Raw genomic sequence first — 19,054 nt, 5'->3', positions numbered from 1 at the left:
AGAGAGAGAGAGAGAGAGAGAGAGAGAGAGAGGGAGAGAGAGAGAGCGCAATTAATGTCCTTGCGTAGTTTGCTTCGCTTCTTTTTTTCCATTCAGTACAGGAATCCAGCACATAGGACAGTACTAATTACATTGAACTCAGATTTTTTTTTTACTAAAATTAACCTAATCTATAAAACTTCTCACAGACAAGCCTAGAGACATACTTCCATGGTGATTCTAAATCCCATTAAGCTTACAATCAAGATTGATGTCACAGGATGGTAACTTTAAAAGTAGTTTGAGAAATAAAAAAAGATGGATATAGAAAGTATAATATTAAGCAGGGAAACAGAAACACATGTCTTCTCTCATATTTATATCCTATCTAATGTACATGTACACACACATATACGTGCACACATGACATAAGAGGAAAAGGATTCTGGGAGAGGTTACAAAAGCTAGATCAGGAGAGTACCAGGGAGTTGGGGAAAAAAGGGCAAGAGAATCTACTAAAACACTTTGTTTCAAAATGCCATATGGTATTTAATAAACTAGTATGCTAACTATAAAATAAAAATTTAAAATTATTCAAATGCAAGATATAAAATACAGAAAAATATAATGAGTTTAAAAAAAACCTAACCAGAGAATTCTTCCATATCACAGTAAGACCCTCTTAAGTTGGAGAAGTGAATGTGGAGGAGGAAAGAAGAATAATAAAGGCCATAATCTGTCTTAAGTTTTAATATTGAGAACCTGGAGAAGACACACACATACACACACACATATATACACAACACCATCATTGATTTCATTTTATATTGGCTATCTACTGCTGGGCATGGGGCCTACCCTTCAGTGTAGTTCACGTGAATGAAAATTCTTTTGGTTTTTTGAGACAGGGTTTTTCTCTGTAGCTTTGGAGCTCTTGTAGAGCAGGCTGCGTTGAACTCACAGAGATCCGCCTACCTTTGCCTCCCGAGTGCTGGGATTAAAGGCGTGCACCAAAACTGCCTGGTTGTGAATGAAAACTGTTAAAAGGAAGCTGTGTCTGCTGAGGTTCAGTGGCTGATGAGATTTTCAGTACCACAGAGAGAATGGAATGTTGCAGGTTCAGAGGCTAATTGCCTTATCTTGGGCTAAGTTCTGGCTCTCTGGAACACCATTCCTTGCCCTTCTCTGAGTCTGAACTAACCAACATCTTGTGACAATAGATAAAAACCTTTTAGAATCTATTGACTTAGCAGGCAAATCACTTTTACCAATCCAAAAGCTAAGAATGCCATAAAATAACATCTTAAACCTATAGGAAAGCTTCCCCCATCTCAATGTACACACTCTCTGATGTACCCACCAATGCAATTTAAATTTGCTTTGATTCATGACGTTTTCTGTTCTGTAAATCTATAAAAAAAAACTCTTTGAATCTGCTTCCTCATAGGAACATAGAATTTTTCGGTAACATAATCTGCATTCCTGGGCTGTGGTCACTCACAATGGCTCCACCATAAACTATCTTTCACTCCCTTTAAGATGAGAGTTTTTGTGTCAAGATTTATATACCCACTAAGATTTCATTGAGAAAACTAATTTTTCCTTTGTAAATGGTAGTCAATTGGAGACGGCTTTTTGGTTAGGGATGGAAGCTCATGCTCACTTCTCCATTTAGCACTGGAACTCAATCTGACTTGAACCTGTGGAGGTCCTGTGAATGTTGTCAGTGTCTGTGAATTCATATGTGCAAATATCTTATTGTGTCTGGAAGACACTGGTACCTTGGTATCATCCATCCACTTCGGTTCTTAAATTCTTTCTACCTACTTTGCTCCATAGTTCCCAGAACCCTGAGAAGAGGGGTTTAATGAAGACATACCATTTAGGATTGAGTGTTATAAAGTCTCTCACTCTCCATATACCGTACAATTTGTGGGTCTGTATGTTTGATTTGCCTGTCCTTCTTGATGTTCTTAGAAACTTACATGCCCTAGGTATAAAAGGAAGTTACACAGTTCTGCCTAAAACAAAACAAAACTCCCCAAATACCCTGCAATACTAGAAACAAGGACACAGGCAGATATACCCTTAGAACCTTAGCTCCACTGACCATAAGAAGGGACAGGTAGATGGGAATTCAAGCACAGTTCTCAGTGCCAGCTTCCATCAGTGCAAGGCCAAATTTCCTGTTTTTATAATGCAAGCACAGCTGTGTGCCTGCCATCTAGCTTACTCTAAACCCATGTGTTTTCTATATCCATTCTCCAATCTCCCCATAAAGAGAAATTTATGCGGACACTGGAATTAAAAACTAGCCTCTCCTGGAGCCCCTCTCTGGTTGAGAGTTAAGAATTTAGGCACAATTAATGAAATTTACTTTGGAGGTTGACAAGATTCCTTTTATAGAGAGATATTTCAGACAAGAAATTTAAATAGCAATGCATCATGCTTGACCTTGCTCTTTTTTCAGCCAGAAACCCTCAGTTTGCTATAAATCTCACACAAAACCCTATTCAGTCACAGTAGAGTCTAAATTTCCTTGTGTAACATTATGGCCCATAGCTTCATCTTATCAGATAACACCACTATTCAAGGTACTTTTGGATCCCTGTCATTGCACTTATCAGAAAGAGGAAAAAAGACATCAATAATTCTTAGCATCTTTTTAGGTTATGAGTTGAGACATCAAAATGTTGAAAATAGTCACTGCTAAGACACATGGGAATTTCATTAAAATGTACACCCATGTACTCAAGTGTAAGCTATATTTTCTCCAGAGACAATCTGTTTCCCTCAACCTTACTGCTCAAATTTATGCTAAGAATATATTGTTTTAGTATTTCTTTTAATTTTGGGGTTATATTATTTCATTTCCTAAATCTTTTAAAAATATTTATTTTATTGTTTGAGGTTATAATATATCATTTCATTTTACTTTTCCTCCTTCCAAACCCCTTATATAGCTTGCCTTGCTCTCTTTCAAATTCATAGTCTTTTCATTAATTGTTACACACATATATGCATATGCAACCAGCTCAGTCTATATAATGTTCCTTGTATGTATGTGTTTAGGGCTGACCCTTTGGCATCAGATAGCTAATCTCTATTTCTATCATCTGTTGCTGGCTGCTAAGATTATTTTCAAAGATAAATTAAACAGGGAAACTGTCCAGTGAAGTAAAGCAGCATGGGCAATTTCAATCTTATGAGGCATCATGGCAAAGGATGTCCAACCTTATGAGGTATCCTGGTGAAGGATAATTCGGGAAGTTTTGTTTTTCCTAATTTAGATCTATTGATATAGGTAGTTATCAGAAAAGGCTTCTCAAGAGACACACTGGAGCTGAGTTCTGAAAGAAAAGTTTATACTATAGGACAGTTGAACAAAAAGAAGAGATGGGGCTGAGGCTGAAGGCCTGTTGCTGGCAAGCTGGGCTGGGAACTACTACAAGGAGCAAGTATGTGGTTGAGAGATGGAAGAGAAAGAAGACAGAGTGGTTTGTGTACTATAAAGAGAGCTGCAACTGGAGACAGAGTGAGGAGCAGCCTGATCTGAGAGGCAGATGCTGTCATATAAGGGTATGTGATACCGAGGTCTGTGCTGCCACTGAGGGCCATGTCTGGGTCTATGGCTCCACTGCAGCAGGAATCTGTGTTGATGTCAGCAACCCATGTTACCAACAAAGGGCATGAGGATGTCTACGGTTTGGGCTGCCTTCTGAGGACATGTTGATGACTGAGTGCCATGCTCAGTTGACCCCGCCCCTCCCTGGCTATATGGTGGTTCCAATGGTGATATGGGCTTGGGAGAGCTGGTCTCTGTGGCATGGACATGGGAGAGCTGGTTTGGTGGGTTGACCAATTCAGCTACTACTAAGGCCCAGATCCAGGGATTTGAGCTAGTCAACTCCAAAATCTTTCTCACCTATGAGCTTCTGGAGTATGTGAAGGGATCAATCCTGCAGAACCAAAGCTATGTGATCTCCAGGGCAATAGCAGGATATCCTAGAGAAGTCTCTGTGAGAGTCCAGTATTGATGGGGTAGTAGAAGCCAGAGGCCTCCATATAGACCCATTGCAATGAACATCTGCACTAATGTTTGGACAAAAAGATATACAGTGTGACATACCATGGCACACTGCAGCTTCCATGATGATGAATGTGAGATGTTTTTATTTTGGTTTAGCTTTTGTTAATGTGGAGAGTTACAAGGATGGAAGGTAGATATGGGAGGACTTGGAAATGAGTGGCATTTGGGTGCATGATGAGAAATTCACTAAGAATCAATAAAACAGTATGAAAAAAGAAGAGATGGGATTTAGAAATAGTGTTCTGTTAAAAAAATCCCATTCCTTGATTTGCAGAAGCAACACAGTGTTTTTAAGATAGCAGACTTCATGAACAATTATTATTAAGATGACACCAGGATTTGACTATTTCTTAAAATGTGGACCTGATAGCACCTACATCATCCCTGAGGTAAAGAACCCCACATGACATCTATCAGAAGCTAAGGAAATGTGATGTGCTCATAGGTGACTCAATGCTACCTCCCTGTAGTTCACAAAAGCACTAATAATTTCAATCCACAAATGCAAATGCAAGTCTACTTAAGAGGGTGTAGAACAGTTTGCTTAACCAGCACATAATATTTGCAAATATTTACAGAGTATAGAATATGATAATTCAATATACTGATATAGTAGGCAAAGACTGGAGAATTGACATCTATTTGAAGTTCTGTTTTCAAGTTCTTTTGAGATTTATAGTAAATTACCATAATCTGGCTACTGTGGTGTGCCACAGATCCTTGGAACTTATTTCTCTTACCTTTGCTGTTCCTCCTCTCATGGCATTTGGGAGCATATTACATAGCCACACGACGATTTTATTTCTATTGTAATGAATTTTCTGCTTGACTTAAGAAAAAAGACTTACTTATTTTTATTTTATTGGTAGGAGTTTGTTCTTGCATGTATGTATGTACACCTCATGAATGCAGTGTCTGTGAGGACAGAAGATGGTGTTGGACCCTTCAGAATTGGAGTTACAGGCAGTTGTGAGATGTTATGTAGATATTAGGAACTTAACTTTTATCCTCTGAAAGAGTTTAACTGCTGAGCCATCTCTCCAGCTCCTCTTTTTTGTTTGACTTTAGATATCCCTGCAGAGAAAGATTTTTCAGCAATTTCTTGACCTTCCTTGCTACTGAGATAAAACTGGAGTTTATTAGGTGAGCAGCTCAAAGAGACCCCAGGATTGCTACCCTGGATTGAGGTGGTATCTCAAAGCTGTCTAAGTGCCAATTGGATATTTCCCCATAAAATTTATAATGAACCCTGGAGAAAATTAAATTCTGTCAATTTACTGTTTCCTAGCAAAAGGAGCATCACTGCTGGTTTGGCTGTAAGTTGGTCATCAACTCAAATTTCATTCCTATGATGATGTTTTGGTAAACAGAATGACATCCACCCTAGAATTAGGGACAGTTTGCTGGATCTCCATCCATCAATACAAACCTTCAATTTTAATAAACAGAAAATTACACTGTAAGAATCTAAATGAGTGACTGCAAGCATGCATGTAAATGAATCTATATAAGCATGTATGAAAAGCCAGACAATTAGATACTATATTGTGACTCAATAGCATTTGTTGGTCTTCCAGAGGACCCAGGTCCAATTCCTAGTACCCATGTCATGTGTATCACAGCCATGTGTACTTCCAGCTATAGGGGATCAGATATTTTTGTCCTCCTTGGGTATCTGTACTTACATGGCATATCCACCTATACAACTAAAAATAGCAAAAACAAATCTTAAAAAAAGAAAAAGCTAATTTGGAATAATATGTGATTGCTCCCAATCACCATTTTTCATTAAAAGAGCCACATGTTACTCCAAACTTTTGACAAATGATGCCAAGTTTTCTTGAACAATCACCAGAAGGTAATTTATTTCTGAGGATTCCATCTACAGAGCAGGAGGGAAAAAGGTTCTGTCAGGAACATACTTTATGAAATAGAATAGCCATAAAGAACAATGGCTCTGATTAAATTTAGTTGTAAACTGACTTCCTGCAGCTGCTAAAAGTGATCTCACTCTAAGAATTTATTCTGCATTCAGGCGTGATCTGACAAACATGGCCCTCTGTATACATATCTGTCCCTCTCCCAGTACCCCCAAATGATTCACAGCCATGCACGGATAACTTTGAGATCTGTGATTTACAGTGTTTGATAACCAACAGACTAAAATTATTACCAAACTAATCTAATCAATAATTCAAGATAAATATGCCTTCACAGTCTGTTGTGTAAGGAAGGCACTCTAATACCAAGATTTCTGTTGTAAATTCTCTTTTAAATGTGCTAATCATTTCTCCCTTCCGTCATTTTGATTCAAAGATCCAATAGTGTTGGCTTGCTTACAGAGCTCAGTGATTTGACTACATAAATACTTTTTAAATAGAAACTTACAGCAGCAAAGGGCCAATCACTGCTCAGGATACTGTGAAAGAATTAAGTGGAACCAAACACTTGCTTTTCCCAAGGTAAGGCCTGTGCAGGTCTCCTTCCCATGTATGCTAAAGCATAATGAAAACTTTATTTTCTGATTGTGTCTAAAGTACTTGAAAATAGTCAAAATAAATCTCATCACTGAGGAAAGTTGTTACAGGGAGATGAAAGGAACTATTTCATATAGTAAAGTTCATTGACATCACAATTCATACTCGGATACTTGACATGAATTTATTCCATAAAATGTGTATGTAGTGTCTTATTAAAAACATCTAACAAGAGTGATCTAGCATTTGCAAAATTTTTACTGAAACAGCACATGCACAGACTTTATATGAGTCATTTCAATCGGTTATATAACCCTCAGTGTTGACAATTTCAAGGAATTTCATCAGTTCTAATTAAAATAACTAATGAATTTCCAAAGGAAAACCTCGAAAAAGCAGGGGCAGGCACCAACTAAAAGGCAAATTCGGAAATAGAGTGTTTTATTGTTTGATTTTTGTTGCTGTGGTGAACACCATCACCAAGAGCAGCTCAGAGAGGAAAGAGTTGATTTGGCTTACCAGGCTGGATTGCTTCTAGAAAAGAGGGAAGACTAGGCAGAAACTCAAGACCAAGAGCCTGGAGGCAAGAACTGATGCAGAGACCGTAGAGTACTGTTTACTGGCTTGCTCAGCCTGCTGTCTTATATACAGGGGTAACACAAACCAAAATGGCATATTCTTAAATCAAGGAAATACAACAACAGAACTGCCTACAGGACAGTCTTATTGACGTATATTTTCTCAATTAAAGTTCCCTCTTCCCAGATGAACCTAGCTTGTGCAAAGTTGAAAAAAATAAATCAACACAGATTTGTTAATTGTGCTGAATGTACAGATGTATCTATATATTACAGCCAAAACAGCAAGCTACTGATACACATTAATATGGCGGAAACTCACAAATATTTGGTAGAAGAAAAAGAAGTCTGACCCAAAGAACCATAAGGCATAAGAGTTTGTTATATGACATTCTAGAAGGGTGAGAAGGCTAGGGGCCAATTACAGAAGGATAAAATGCATACATAATATATAATAAAATATTATATATGTATAAATATAAATAAAGGATAATAAACGTGTTACTCTTGATTACGGTGGTGGGTACAGAACTGTACAGCACTTCAAAGACAACTGAAGTGCAAGTTTACAACCAACTTTATCATATAAAATTATACCCAACAAAGGCTAAATAAAAATACAAAGAAATTAAGGGTCAACCACTACATCCTTCACTCCAGCCATGATCTGAAAAGTGTTTTATGATCATTCTATATGTAGTGCAAGGATGTGCATAATAATCCTTGATGCAAGGATGTAGTTGGATTTTCCTTTGGGCTACTAGCTCACAAATAACAACACGAAGACTTATTATTAATTATGAAAGTTTGGCCTTGGCTTAGGCATGTCCCACTAGCCTTATATCTTAAATTAACCCATTTATTTTAAACTACAATCTTTCATGAGGCCCGTTTTCTCATCCCTCTGTACTGCCCATGCTGCTTCCTCTGAGTCTGGCTGGTAATTCCACCTTCTTCTTCCTAGAATCCTCTCTCTGCCTAGAAATCCCCCTATACCTCCTGCCTAGCTTTTGGTCATTCAGCTTTTTATTACACCAATCAAAGCAATTTTCACACATTGTACAAATATCCCACAACACAAGTGTGGTTGTCTCTTGAACTTTGATCATGTGTTCCCCAAGCTATTATTCCTGTGGCTCGTAATACTGTACCACTGAAGGGACATTGTGGATCTTCTTGGTTTATACACTATTTTATAATTAGTAAATGTAATATAGCCCATCAAAATTTCTCTAAATCCACAGACAGTGATGTGTTCCTGAAACCCACAGCTTAAGAAATTGAGACAGTTATGTTGGTAGATACTTTAGAAGCTGTTTTAGGAAGCGGCCACCATGGGTACTTGTTTACTTACATATTGGTTACTTTTTGTGGGTGTGCTCTGCATATGTTTGTGTCCATGTGCACATGTATGTGTATGCCCATACAAGTACATACATGTGGAGGTCAGAGGTCTGTCCAGTGTCTTCATGTTTTCCTATTTATTTATTTATTTGGCATTTGTTCATTTATGTCTTTGGAGTATTGGGGAGCATGCCATGGTGTGAATGTGAGGGGTAAAGGATAACTTGTGGAATGTGGTTTCTAGTGATCTAACTCAGGTTGCCATGTGTCCTCTATACTGATTAAACTGTATCCTAGATCCAAGTTATTACAATTGTATTTTGATCCTGGTTTATCTGGGAGCTTTTTAGAGGGACAAGTGGAGCTACCACAGTCATTCTGTGGAATGTGTGGCCAATCTGCTGATAAAGTTGCAAGGATAGAAAAACCTTTGTTTCAGTGCCGGGCCTTATGCATTCTAGAAAATAACCTCACTACTGAGTTATATTCTCTGCTTCTGAAATCGTAATGGTAACAAAATTAAGGGAGTGAGTGAAAACAAGACAAAATGTGTTTTTATGTAACTCTTATTCCTACCATTGACAACAATGTCCAAAAGCAAGCCTTTTGTATGAACACAGGGGCATCTTTGAAATGCTTGTCTTTTAAATTACAGTATTCATTCCTACGTGTATCAGCTACCTAAAATAATGTTTACATAAAATTAACCAGAAAGCCTTCCTATTCATGTTTCTGTATGTATCATTAACTCTGAGAAACAAAGATGAAAATGATCCTTACCACTTCAAATACCCTTAGAAGTATACCATTAACTCAGCTGTTCCTTAGACTCTTCTGCAAGAGTCTAAAAATCTCTAACTCCCACAAAGTCATCACACACAAACACACAGACACACACATCTTCTACACACAGCACTGATGTTCTTAGTGTATGTTGTTCCCAAACTATTAATGAATTTAAATGTGAGTACCTTGTTCAGAACAAGATACATTTGATAGAAATTAGAATGCAGAATAATGTAGCAAATGTTAGAAGTGAGACATAAACTAAGTAATTTAAACAAAAATAAATGTTATTTTTAGATATAAAGCAGTTATATTATATAGTTTATAGACAATAACAAAATTAAAATGTATATGACTATGAAACATTTCTTCAGCATTAAAATACTTAAAATATCTGATAATATATGTGAGAAGTTCCTTACTGAGAAATAGCTTAGCCTTAGTGACATCTCTGTTGAGGTACCAATGAAAATCATTAATTCGATAAATTTTCAGATACTCATTAGTACACTAGCTATTAGAGGCATGCAAAGATGATTAACTGTGATTACCAACCTCAAGCAGTTCACCACCTACTGAAGGGTAGAAGGCACATTGTCACAAGACAAAATGAGAGAGTAAATAATTAAAAAGCATTATGCAAAGGAAAGAAGCAATAGATCACTAGAAATTTATAATCTAGTAAAGGGCAGGAGTCCTTACAACTCTAAATCACGGCAGAATAGGAACGGGGTACTGTGATTTGTAGGCAGCATCACAGAGAATGAGACAAGTCGCAGCAGGCTGGAAGGAGAGGGGTGCTCAGACGCACACATAGCATCATTAGAACAGGGCATGCAAACAGCACTGCTACAAGAAATGCTGGTTCCCTCCAATAATATTACCCAATACCCAGTCCACCAAAGAATCTTCATAGCTCCAATGTGTACAAAGTAAGCCATGAGACAGGTCCATGCACTATCAAAGAGGAAAAGTGCATGACATGCGTAAGATGTCATGTTTGTCTACAAATCAAAAAATATATTAGAAATATCTGAAAAGAAAAACTTAACTCAAGATAAGGAGTTTGGCTTTTGCCCATGAGACAAAGGAAAGTCTCCCTCAACCCCTAGCCACACAAGGGCAAACACAAATATGTACCCATATATACACTCCACTGAACTACAATGATCTCATCATATCTCTTAATTTATTATACTGAATATTTTCTCATCACATAATTTTACAACATAATACACCTATTTTTCAGTATGGAAGTCTAGCATACAAACAATGAGTTGAATCACAGCATCTTCAAACGAACAAGTCCTTGTACTTTGTCTCATTCCTTCCCCTGCCACCAATTCATCATCTTCCTACCCATTCCCTTCTCTATCTGGTTCCCTTTCTCCCTCCAGTTCATCACAACTTCTAATTTCTTCTATTACTTTAATGTATATGTGTGGTTGCTTATGGCAATATGTGTACTCTATCTGTGCCTGGTACCCACAGAAGCGACAAGAGAGCACTGGATTGCTTGAAACTAGAGTGCTGTGAGCTACTTGATACATACACGTGCTGGGAAGTAAATTTGAGTCCTCTCCAAGAAGAGTAAATGTTCTAGAGTAGTCTCTCTAGCCCAGTGGTTCCCACCCTTCCTAATGCTACAACCGTTCAATACAGATCCTTAGTCTACGGTGACCCCAACCATAAAATGATTATATTTGCTATTTCATAACTGTGATTTTGCTATTAGAATCATAATGTAAATATTTTTCGAGATAGAGGTTTTTCAAGGGGTCCTGACTTGAGAACCCCTGCTTATCTCATCAACTATTTTCTTATTGTATATATATATCACCAAATCCAAAGACTTGATTTCAATTCCTAGAACCAACATAGAGATAAGAGATAACTGACTCACACAAATTGTCCTCTGACCTCCACACTCATACTGTGACACACACAAGTGCACACATATACACTAAATAAGTAAATAAATAAATAAATATTAATATTATGTTTTAACAATTTTTCAAGAAGTTAGGTGACTATTGTTAATTTGTATCAGTGTCTTCTATTTTATTACACTGGTCTATAATTTTGTATTCAGGACAGCACTAAGTTGCTTTCATTACTGTGGCTCTGTAGTACAATTTGAGATTGGTTATCTTGCTATCTCTGTGATTGCCTTTTCTGCCCTGGGTAACATTAGCTATTTATTGCCTCTACTGATGTGGGATTCCCCTCTGTATGCTGTGAATACCATGGTGAATAATGAGACTGCCTTGGCCTGTTAATAGGACAAAACTTAGGTAGGCAGGAAAACTAAACTGAATGCTGGGAGAAGGGAAGTGAAGTCAGAGAGAAGTCATGTAGCACCTCCAGACACAGATGCCGGAATTTTACCCAGTAAGTCACAGCCTCATGATTACTAGATTACTAGATATGGGTTAAATTAAGATTTAAGAGTTAGCCAATAAGAAGCTAGAGCTAATGGGCCAAGCAGTGATTTAAATAATATAGTTTCTGTGTGATTATTTCAGGTCTGAGCTGCTGGGCGGCTGGGAAACAAAGAAGTAGTCTCCTTACTACACTCTATATTTCTATATAAGAGTAGAAATGATTTTACTAGCTTTGTATTATATGCTATTCATATTTTGATAAGGATTTCATTGAGTCTATAGGTTCCTTTCAGTGTTAAAGAAAAACAAGAATCTTCCAAACTAAAAAGCATTCATTACTAAAGATTAGGGTAGAAATTCATTTTTAAAATTAATTAAAATAACAGTAAGTTATTTTAAGTAATAATTACTTAAATAATATTTAAGTAATAATCCATCAAAAAGTTGGTTATTTGAAAAAAGAGAACAACATTTACCAACCAGCCAAAGTAATAGGGAGGTAGCCCAAGTTAATCAAATGAACGGCAAAAGGAAGTCAGTTGACAGAATCCAGTGAAAAAGATTGTATCATTAGTTGGTATTTTAAAATCTTATATATATATATAGAATACACTGATAAATTCCTAGATATATATGGCCTGCCAAAATCAAATCAACACAGTATAAACATCTAAAGCATACAACAGATAAGAAGAATGAAGTAGTATTAAAAAGTCTACTAGGAAAAGAACTTGGAGACCAAATGGGACTCACTGCAAAAGATATAATACCTTTAAATAAGAGCTAAGACCAAATGCTCTCAGACTAACCTTCATAACATAGGAGAGAAAAAAGCTCATTCCATGAAGTCAAAATTATTTTCACAGCAAAGTTAGAATACACATCTTATAGTCCATTTTTGTTTAAAAGATTATTTTCTTTGACACAAGTGTATTACTAGGTTATAAGTTTGAGATTTGTCTGAAATAAAAATCAAAACCATTCTAAATCTTATAGAATGTTTAACTACTCAAATATTAATTTATTTAAAAATTCATTATCTATAATCAGGTTCAGTATAATAGGATTTATGGTGAGATCTTTGATCCACTTGGAATTTAGTTTTGTGCAGGTGATAGATATGGATCTATTTGCACAATTCTACATGCCATCATCCAGTTATGCCAGCATCATTTGTTGTAGTTGCTTTCTTTTTTTCCATTGTATAATTCTGGCTTCTTTGTCAAAAATCAGGTATCCACAGGAGTGTGGATTTATGTGAGGGTCTTCAGTTGGATTTCATTGATCCACCTGTCTGCTTTTATGCCATACTATACTGCCTTTATTATTATAGCTCTATATTAGAGCTTGAAATAAGGGAAGGTGATACCTCTGCAAGTTCCTTTATTATACAGGATTGTTTTAGTTATCCTGGGTTTTTTGTTTTTCCATATAAAATTTAGTATTTTTCTTTTAAGGTCTATAAAGAATTGTGTTGGAATTTTGTACTGAATTTGTAGATTGCTTTTGATAAGACTGCCATTTTTACTATATGAATCCTAAGTGAGAAAGAGCATTGAACACATTGGCACAGGAGACAACCTTAGAATAGAATACCAGTAGCACAGACACTGAGATTAACAACTAATACATGGGACCTCCTGAAACTGAGAACCTTCTGCAAGGCAAAGAATACTGTCAACAAGATCAAATGGCAGTTTACAGAATGGAAAAAGATCTTCACCAACCCCACATCTGACAGAGTACTAATCTGCAAAATATAAAGAACTCAAGAAACTAGACATCAAAATACTAATTATCCAATTAAAAATGGGGCACAGATCTAAACAGAATTTTCAACAAAAGAATCTGAAATAGCTGAGACACATTAAAAAATACTGTTCAACATTCATACTCATCAAGAAAATGACAATCAAAAGAACTCTGAGATTCTATCTTAGAGTTAGATTGTCTAAGATAAAAAAACACTAATGACAGCTTATTCCACTCTGTCCCACTGCTGGTGGGAGTGCAAACTTGTATGGTCACTTTGGAAAGCAAGAAGGGGATTTCTCAGAAAATTGGGAATCAATCTATCTCAAGACCCAACAATACCTCTTGGGCATATACCCAAAGGATACTCAATCATTCCACAAGGACACTTGTACAACTATGTTCATAGCAGCAATATTTCTAATAGCCAGAACCTGGAAATAATCTAGATGCCCCTCAACCGAAGAATAAATAAAGACAATGTGGTACATTTATGAACTGGAGTATTACTCAGCTATAAAAAACAATGACATCATAAAATTTGCAGGCAAATGGATATAATTAGGAAAAAAGCATCCTTAATGAGGTAACCCAGACTCAGACAAATATGATATGTACCCACTTATAAATGGACAGCAGCTGTAAAGTAAAGGATGACCATGCTACAATCCACAGCCGCAGAGAGGCCAGGTAACAAGGATGGGGATGCACGTGTTTCCCTGGGAAAGGGAAGTAAAAGAGATCTTGTGGGTAGAATCGGGGGGTCAGTGCAAATGGGGATATGATAGATAGGGTTGTAGAGGTGGACACAGGGGGAGAGTATTCAAAGAGACACCTTGATGGTGCTATATTCTGGAGTAAAGTAGAAACTTGGTGTAAGGGAAACTCCTGCAAATCTACAAAGGTGGCTGTATCTAAGACTCCTAGAAATAATGGACACATAGTTTATACTGGCCATGTTTGCAATAAGATTGGTAACTACCCCACTTGTCATCTGGGAGCCTTCCTCCAATGACTGATGAAAACAGCAAAACAAAAGAAAAGATTATTTATAAATATGATGAAGAATACTTGATTTGATTAATTTAAAATTAGGTAAAATAATAGTATTTGTCGGTTCTTAATACTTGAACATGGAACGTGTGCACAGACAGTGAAGTAAGCATTGCACTTTATAAGCACTGTATCCTAAGTGGAAAATGCAATGTCTAGCACGTGCTGGCTTTGGGGGGGCCTGGGCAGTATGGATGCTCAACTTACTGAACCTGGATGGAGGTGGGCGGTCCTTGGACTTCCCACAGGTCAGGGAGCCCTGATGGCTCTTCGGGCTGATGGGGGAGAGGGACTTGATCGGGGGGTCGGGGGGGTGGAGGTGGTCCTCAATAAATAAATAAATTTAAAAAAAAATAAAATAAAGTTAGAAAGAAAGATTGCAAAAAAAACAGGTGGAAAATGTGGAATGTCTAATAAAAATATTTAAATTGAAAAAAATAGTATTTGTTTTAAAAAATCTATTAATCTACTTTTAAATATAAGTGTTCTATTGCCTTTGCTATCAGTGCCTGTCTAAATCAAATAAAATAATTAATATAGACATCTGTAATTTTTCATAAGCATTCTAGATGGGTGTCATGACTAAAAGATAGGTGGAAAGTGATAGGTTAATAACTTCCAAAGTCTTGCTTTTAATATGTTCCTGAGCTGTGCCTACCAATAGAGAAATAGTGTGTAACTGCTGACCTCTTGATAGCAACCAGGCTACAGGCATGAGATAAAATCTACCCAGTTTATAACCTGAACCTTGTGACATGACTCCCTATTCCAAACTATGTGTCAAGGCACTTTTTAAATCTACTTGGAATGTTTTTCATACATTGTCCATGTCAGGTATTAGAGTATACTGTCAGAGGAAGTTACAAAGTTGTGCAGTAATGAGTAAATAGAATTTAACTATTCCAGGTTGTCACCATTATTTGCCTTCTCTTTTGTAATTGCATCTAGTCCACACACATTAACAAATAGTATCCGATCTCAAAGAAAACACAACTTCTCCAAAGAAAGCAACCAGATGCTCTCAAAAGCAGCTCTGGTATCAGAAAATGGAAGTTAAACATTCTGATGTCACAAAGAGAAATACATGATTTCAAAGCACATTTGTTCATGCCCACACAGGGCCTGTTATGCTATAATATTTTCATTTTGGTTTTGTAAGTGAGTAGGTGATTTCTCAAATGCCAACCATTTCAGTACAGCTCCTAACACATATGAGAATGCCTGAGTTGCTCACACAAATAGTATCCTCATATCTACACCACGAAATCTTGTGTTTCTAAACTATCTGGGACACAAACATGTTCAAAATTGAACTAATTTGAAAATCTGCTTCCATTAAACATATTCTCTCATCAAATAATATCTCATCAGACAAGAATCAGGAAAACAAGACAATGCAAAACCAAATCATTAAATAAGCTCTCTCCAAAAGTAAATGTATGTAACTCAGAAGTAATTAAGAAGGAGTAAGTCCTACTGAGAATTATTCCACACTAGTATAAAACTTCACATCTTCTACAGCAGACTATATATTTCTTTTCCAGAAGACTTGTTTTTATTCATTTAAAGTGTTTTAATACCAACATAAATAGTCATTTGAGGTTTTATTTTAGCCACTCTGAAAAGTTCTCACAAATTTCAATATTTGGTAATGTGACTTAATGAGGCTTTAAAGTAATAGAATAGGATTTTAAATAGAAGAATAGAGATGATCCTAATTCTCAGAAATCTCATTCAACAAAAGAAATAATATATTGTGGTTATGTAGCTCAACCCTTCTCTTAGAGGCAATTTCCTATGATGAATATGAAGGAAAATAAACAGTCGCCATAAAAGAGTAAAACTAAAGAGCAGTAATACAGAGGGGCGTGCAGACACTGACTTGGCACATACCTTTCTCTCTCTCCTTCGGTGAGGTCATATAAGCGGTTGGCACCTCCATCAGCACAGGCTCTGAAGAGAGCTTCAAACAAAAAGAATATAAATCATTTCAGTACAAATGGCAAAGCACAGTGTTGTGAACATACTGAAACACAAATGCTCAGAAGACCCGTGGATCCTGAGATTCACCTTATGGCACTTCTGTCATTATTATAGTGACTCTACAGCCAGGTGTTGGCATACCCCTTTAATCTGAGCACTCAGAAGGCAGAGGCAGGCATATCTCTGTGAGTTCAAGGCCAGCTTGGTCTACAAGACTTAGTTCCAGGACAGCTAGGGCTGTTACACAGAGAAAGCCTGTCTCAAAAAACCAAAAGCGAAACTAAACCAAAACACCCACTCCAAAAGAAAACAAAATAAAACCACCCAGACACCCTGGGCATCTTACTCAGTCCCTCTGAAAAGAGAGGGAGAGTGTGTGGTACTGGTACTAGGCTATTCTCCAATGTGCTTGTCCTCTTCTTTAAGAGAAGATAGGTTCATGCTCACAGGAAGAAGTAGGATACAGTTTCTTATAGCCAGTTGCTCTGAGCACATTAACACACTGGCTTTGGATGTCCTGTGGGAACCGTGGTGTGATGTGGGATTCCCCTCTATATGCTCTAAGTACCATTGGTTAATAAAATAGCTGTTTTGGGCCTGTGATAGGGTAGAGCAGAGCTAGGCAGGGAAAACTAAGCAGACTAGGTGGGGAAAACTAAACTGAATGCTGGGAGAAAAAAAGGCAGAGTCAGACAGAAGCCATGTAGCCCAACCAGAGATAGACACCAGAACATTACCTGGTAAGTCACAGCCACATGGTGATACACAGATTAATGGAGATGGGTTAAATTAATATGTAAGAGCTAGCCAATAAGAAGCTAGAGTTAATGGGCCAAGCAATGATTTAATTAATACAGTTTCTGTGTGGTTATTTCAGGAGTCTGGGCAGCCAGGAAATGATCAAGAGGCCTTCTCACTAAGGTGGTGTTTTCAGGTAGGAGCCTGTCTCAGTGTTCTGTGCCTTGTTTATCTTTTCTCTGGAAACAGTTAAGATCTTCCTTTTATCGCCAATATTTTCAACTTCAAAACTGTGCCTAGAGTAACTCTACTTCCCAAAGCTGAAGATGGATCCCTTTCAGGTTCTGGATGGATCACTTTCAATTTCCCATCTTCCAGTAAAATATATTTGTGGACTTTTTTACCTGTCTTCAACCTTTCTCTAAATGTTGCATTCTTGTTTTCCTTCTATACATAATGAATTACTTCAACTCTGTTTTACAATTTATAAATTATCTTTTCAATTATGTCAAATACTAATAATATAATATATTATTATTAATTTGTGCCAATGATGTTAGTTTTAATATTACTATTTCATATTATTAATCTATTTTCAATAAAGGACTTTTATGATATTAGTTGCTAATTTATAAATCTTTTTTTAAAATATAAAATAAAAAATAAATAAAAAAACTAACACTATGGAATTGGACAAAACAAACTGAAGAAAGGGAGCCCTAGAGAAGACACAAGAAAAAGAAACTCACTTGTTCTCACACTCAGGAATCCGATAAAAACAATAAACTGAAAGAGATAATCTATATGTAAAGGGCTGGTGCAGAGCTGTGTATGCTGCCTGGAATCCTTCGTGTGAGTTTTGATCATGTTGATTTAGAGGAACTTGGCTTCATTTACTTATTTTAGAAAATCTTTGCCCTAGGGGATCAGATCAAACTAATTTTTTAACCCCATAGCATAGGAATGGATGCAAGCTATTAGTGATTTAACAGGATATTATGGCAATTTCTTTAATATACCAAAGTCTTGTCATCTGTCCCTATACAACTACTAAAAACGAAACCACTAAGTATATTAGTTACTTTTTCATTGTGGATCTATAAATGAGTAAGCAGTAATAATGATGCCATAGACCTAAGTGAATGCTGCCTTGACAATTCCCCCACCTAAGAAATTTGTCCCAGGCAAGGGGCAGAATGTGACCAGATTATCTGCCAAAATACTACATGAATCGTGAGTAGCCCAGTTGCTTATAGATGCCTGTCTGCAGGTTTGCACTCTCTGTTTACTCTCAACAACACTGTCTTCAGAACAGAACAGCCTAAGTTCTGCTTATAGCATTCAATTGCTTTCATGTCTAACACTCCAATGTCTTCCACACTAAGAAATCGGCATGAGAAAATGTCTGGGATAGCAATGGCTTCAGAAGAAACAGACTACCCTATTGACTTACTTCTTTATTTTAAAACCATCCTATCATCTTTTGTGTGCAAATTTAACATAATATTTTTTAAAAATTAGAATATTTAATTCAAAATTTTCATGTGTTAACATATCTTACCAACCCCATATATAGGTACAACAGCCCCATGTTCCCTGTTACAAAAAAAAATAAAATACAAGTCAAGTGGGTAAAAATACACTCAGTTATAGCTTGAGCCTCTTTATGCAGTAGCATCATCAAACAACTAGTAATTTAATAATTACATCCTACAATACATGAATACCGTCGGCTTTCAGGAAACAGTTTTCTCTGTTTTTTTCATAAGAATTTTTTAAAATACAAAAGTTTACATTTTTTATCCCATGCTTTTTCAGACTCAGGCCAGCTGGCCTTGGTGAATTCCCGAAAGAACATCCCCATTGTCTCAGAATGTGGGTGTACCCCTC

At 36.7% G+C, this 19,054-nt stretch overlaps 1 protein-coding gene across 1 annotated transcript in view; it reads right to left on the bottom strand.

Annotated features, from left to right (window-relative positions):
- Tpk1 (thiamin pyrophosphokinase 1) overlaps positions 1-19,054 on the bottom strand; it is a 355,540-nt gene that overhangs the window by 228,873 nt on the left and 107,613 nt on the right. Inside the window, exon 4 of the mRNA XM_013352468.2 lies at positions 16,337-16,406. Coding sequence (XP_013207922.1) covers positions 16,337-16,406 — 70 coding nt within the window. The remainder of the gene's footprint in view (positions 1-16,336; positions 16,407-19,054) is intronic.

Source organism: Microtus ochrogaster, linkage group LG12 (genome assembly GCF_000317375.1).
Source record: "Microtus ochrogaster isolate Prairie Vole_2 linkage group LG12, MicOch1.0, whole genome shotgun sequence".
Taxonomy (NCBI): Eukaryota; Metazoa; Chordata; class Mammalia; order Rodentia; family Cricetidae; genus Microtus; species Microtus ochrogaster.
Note: the sequence above shows the minus strand (reverse complement) of the source record. Positions and strands in the feature narration are given on the sequence as shown.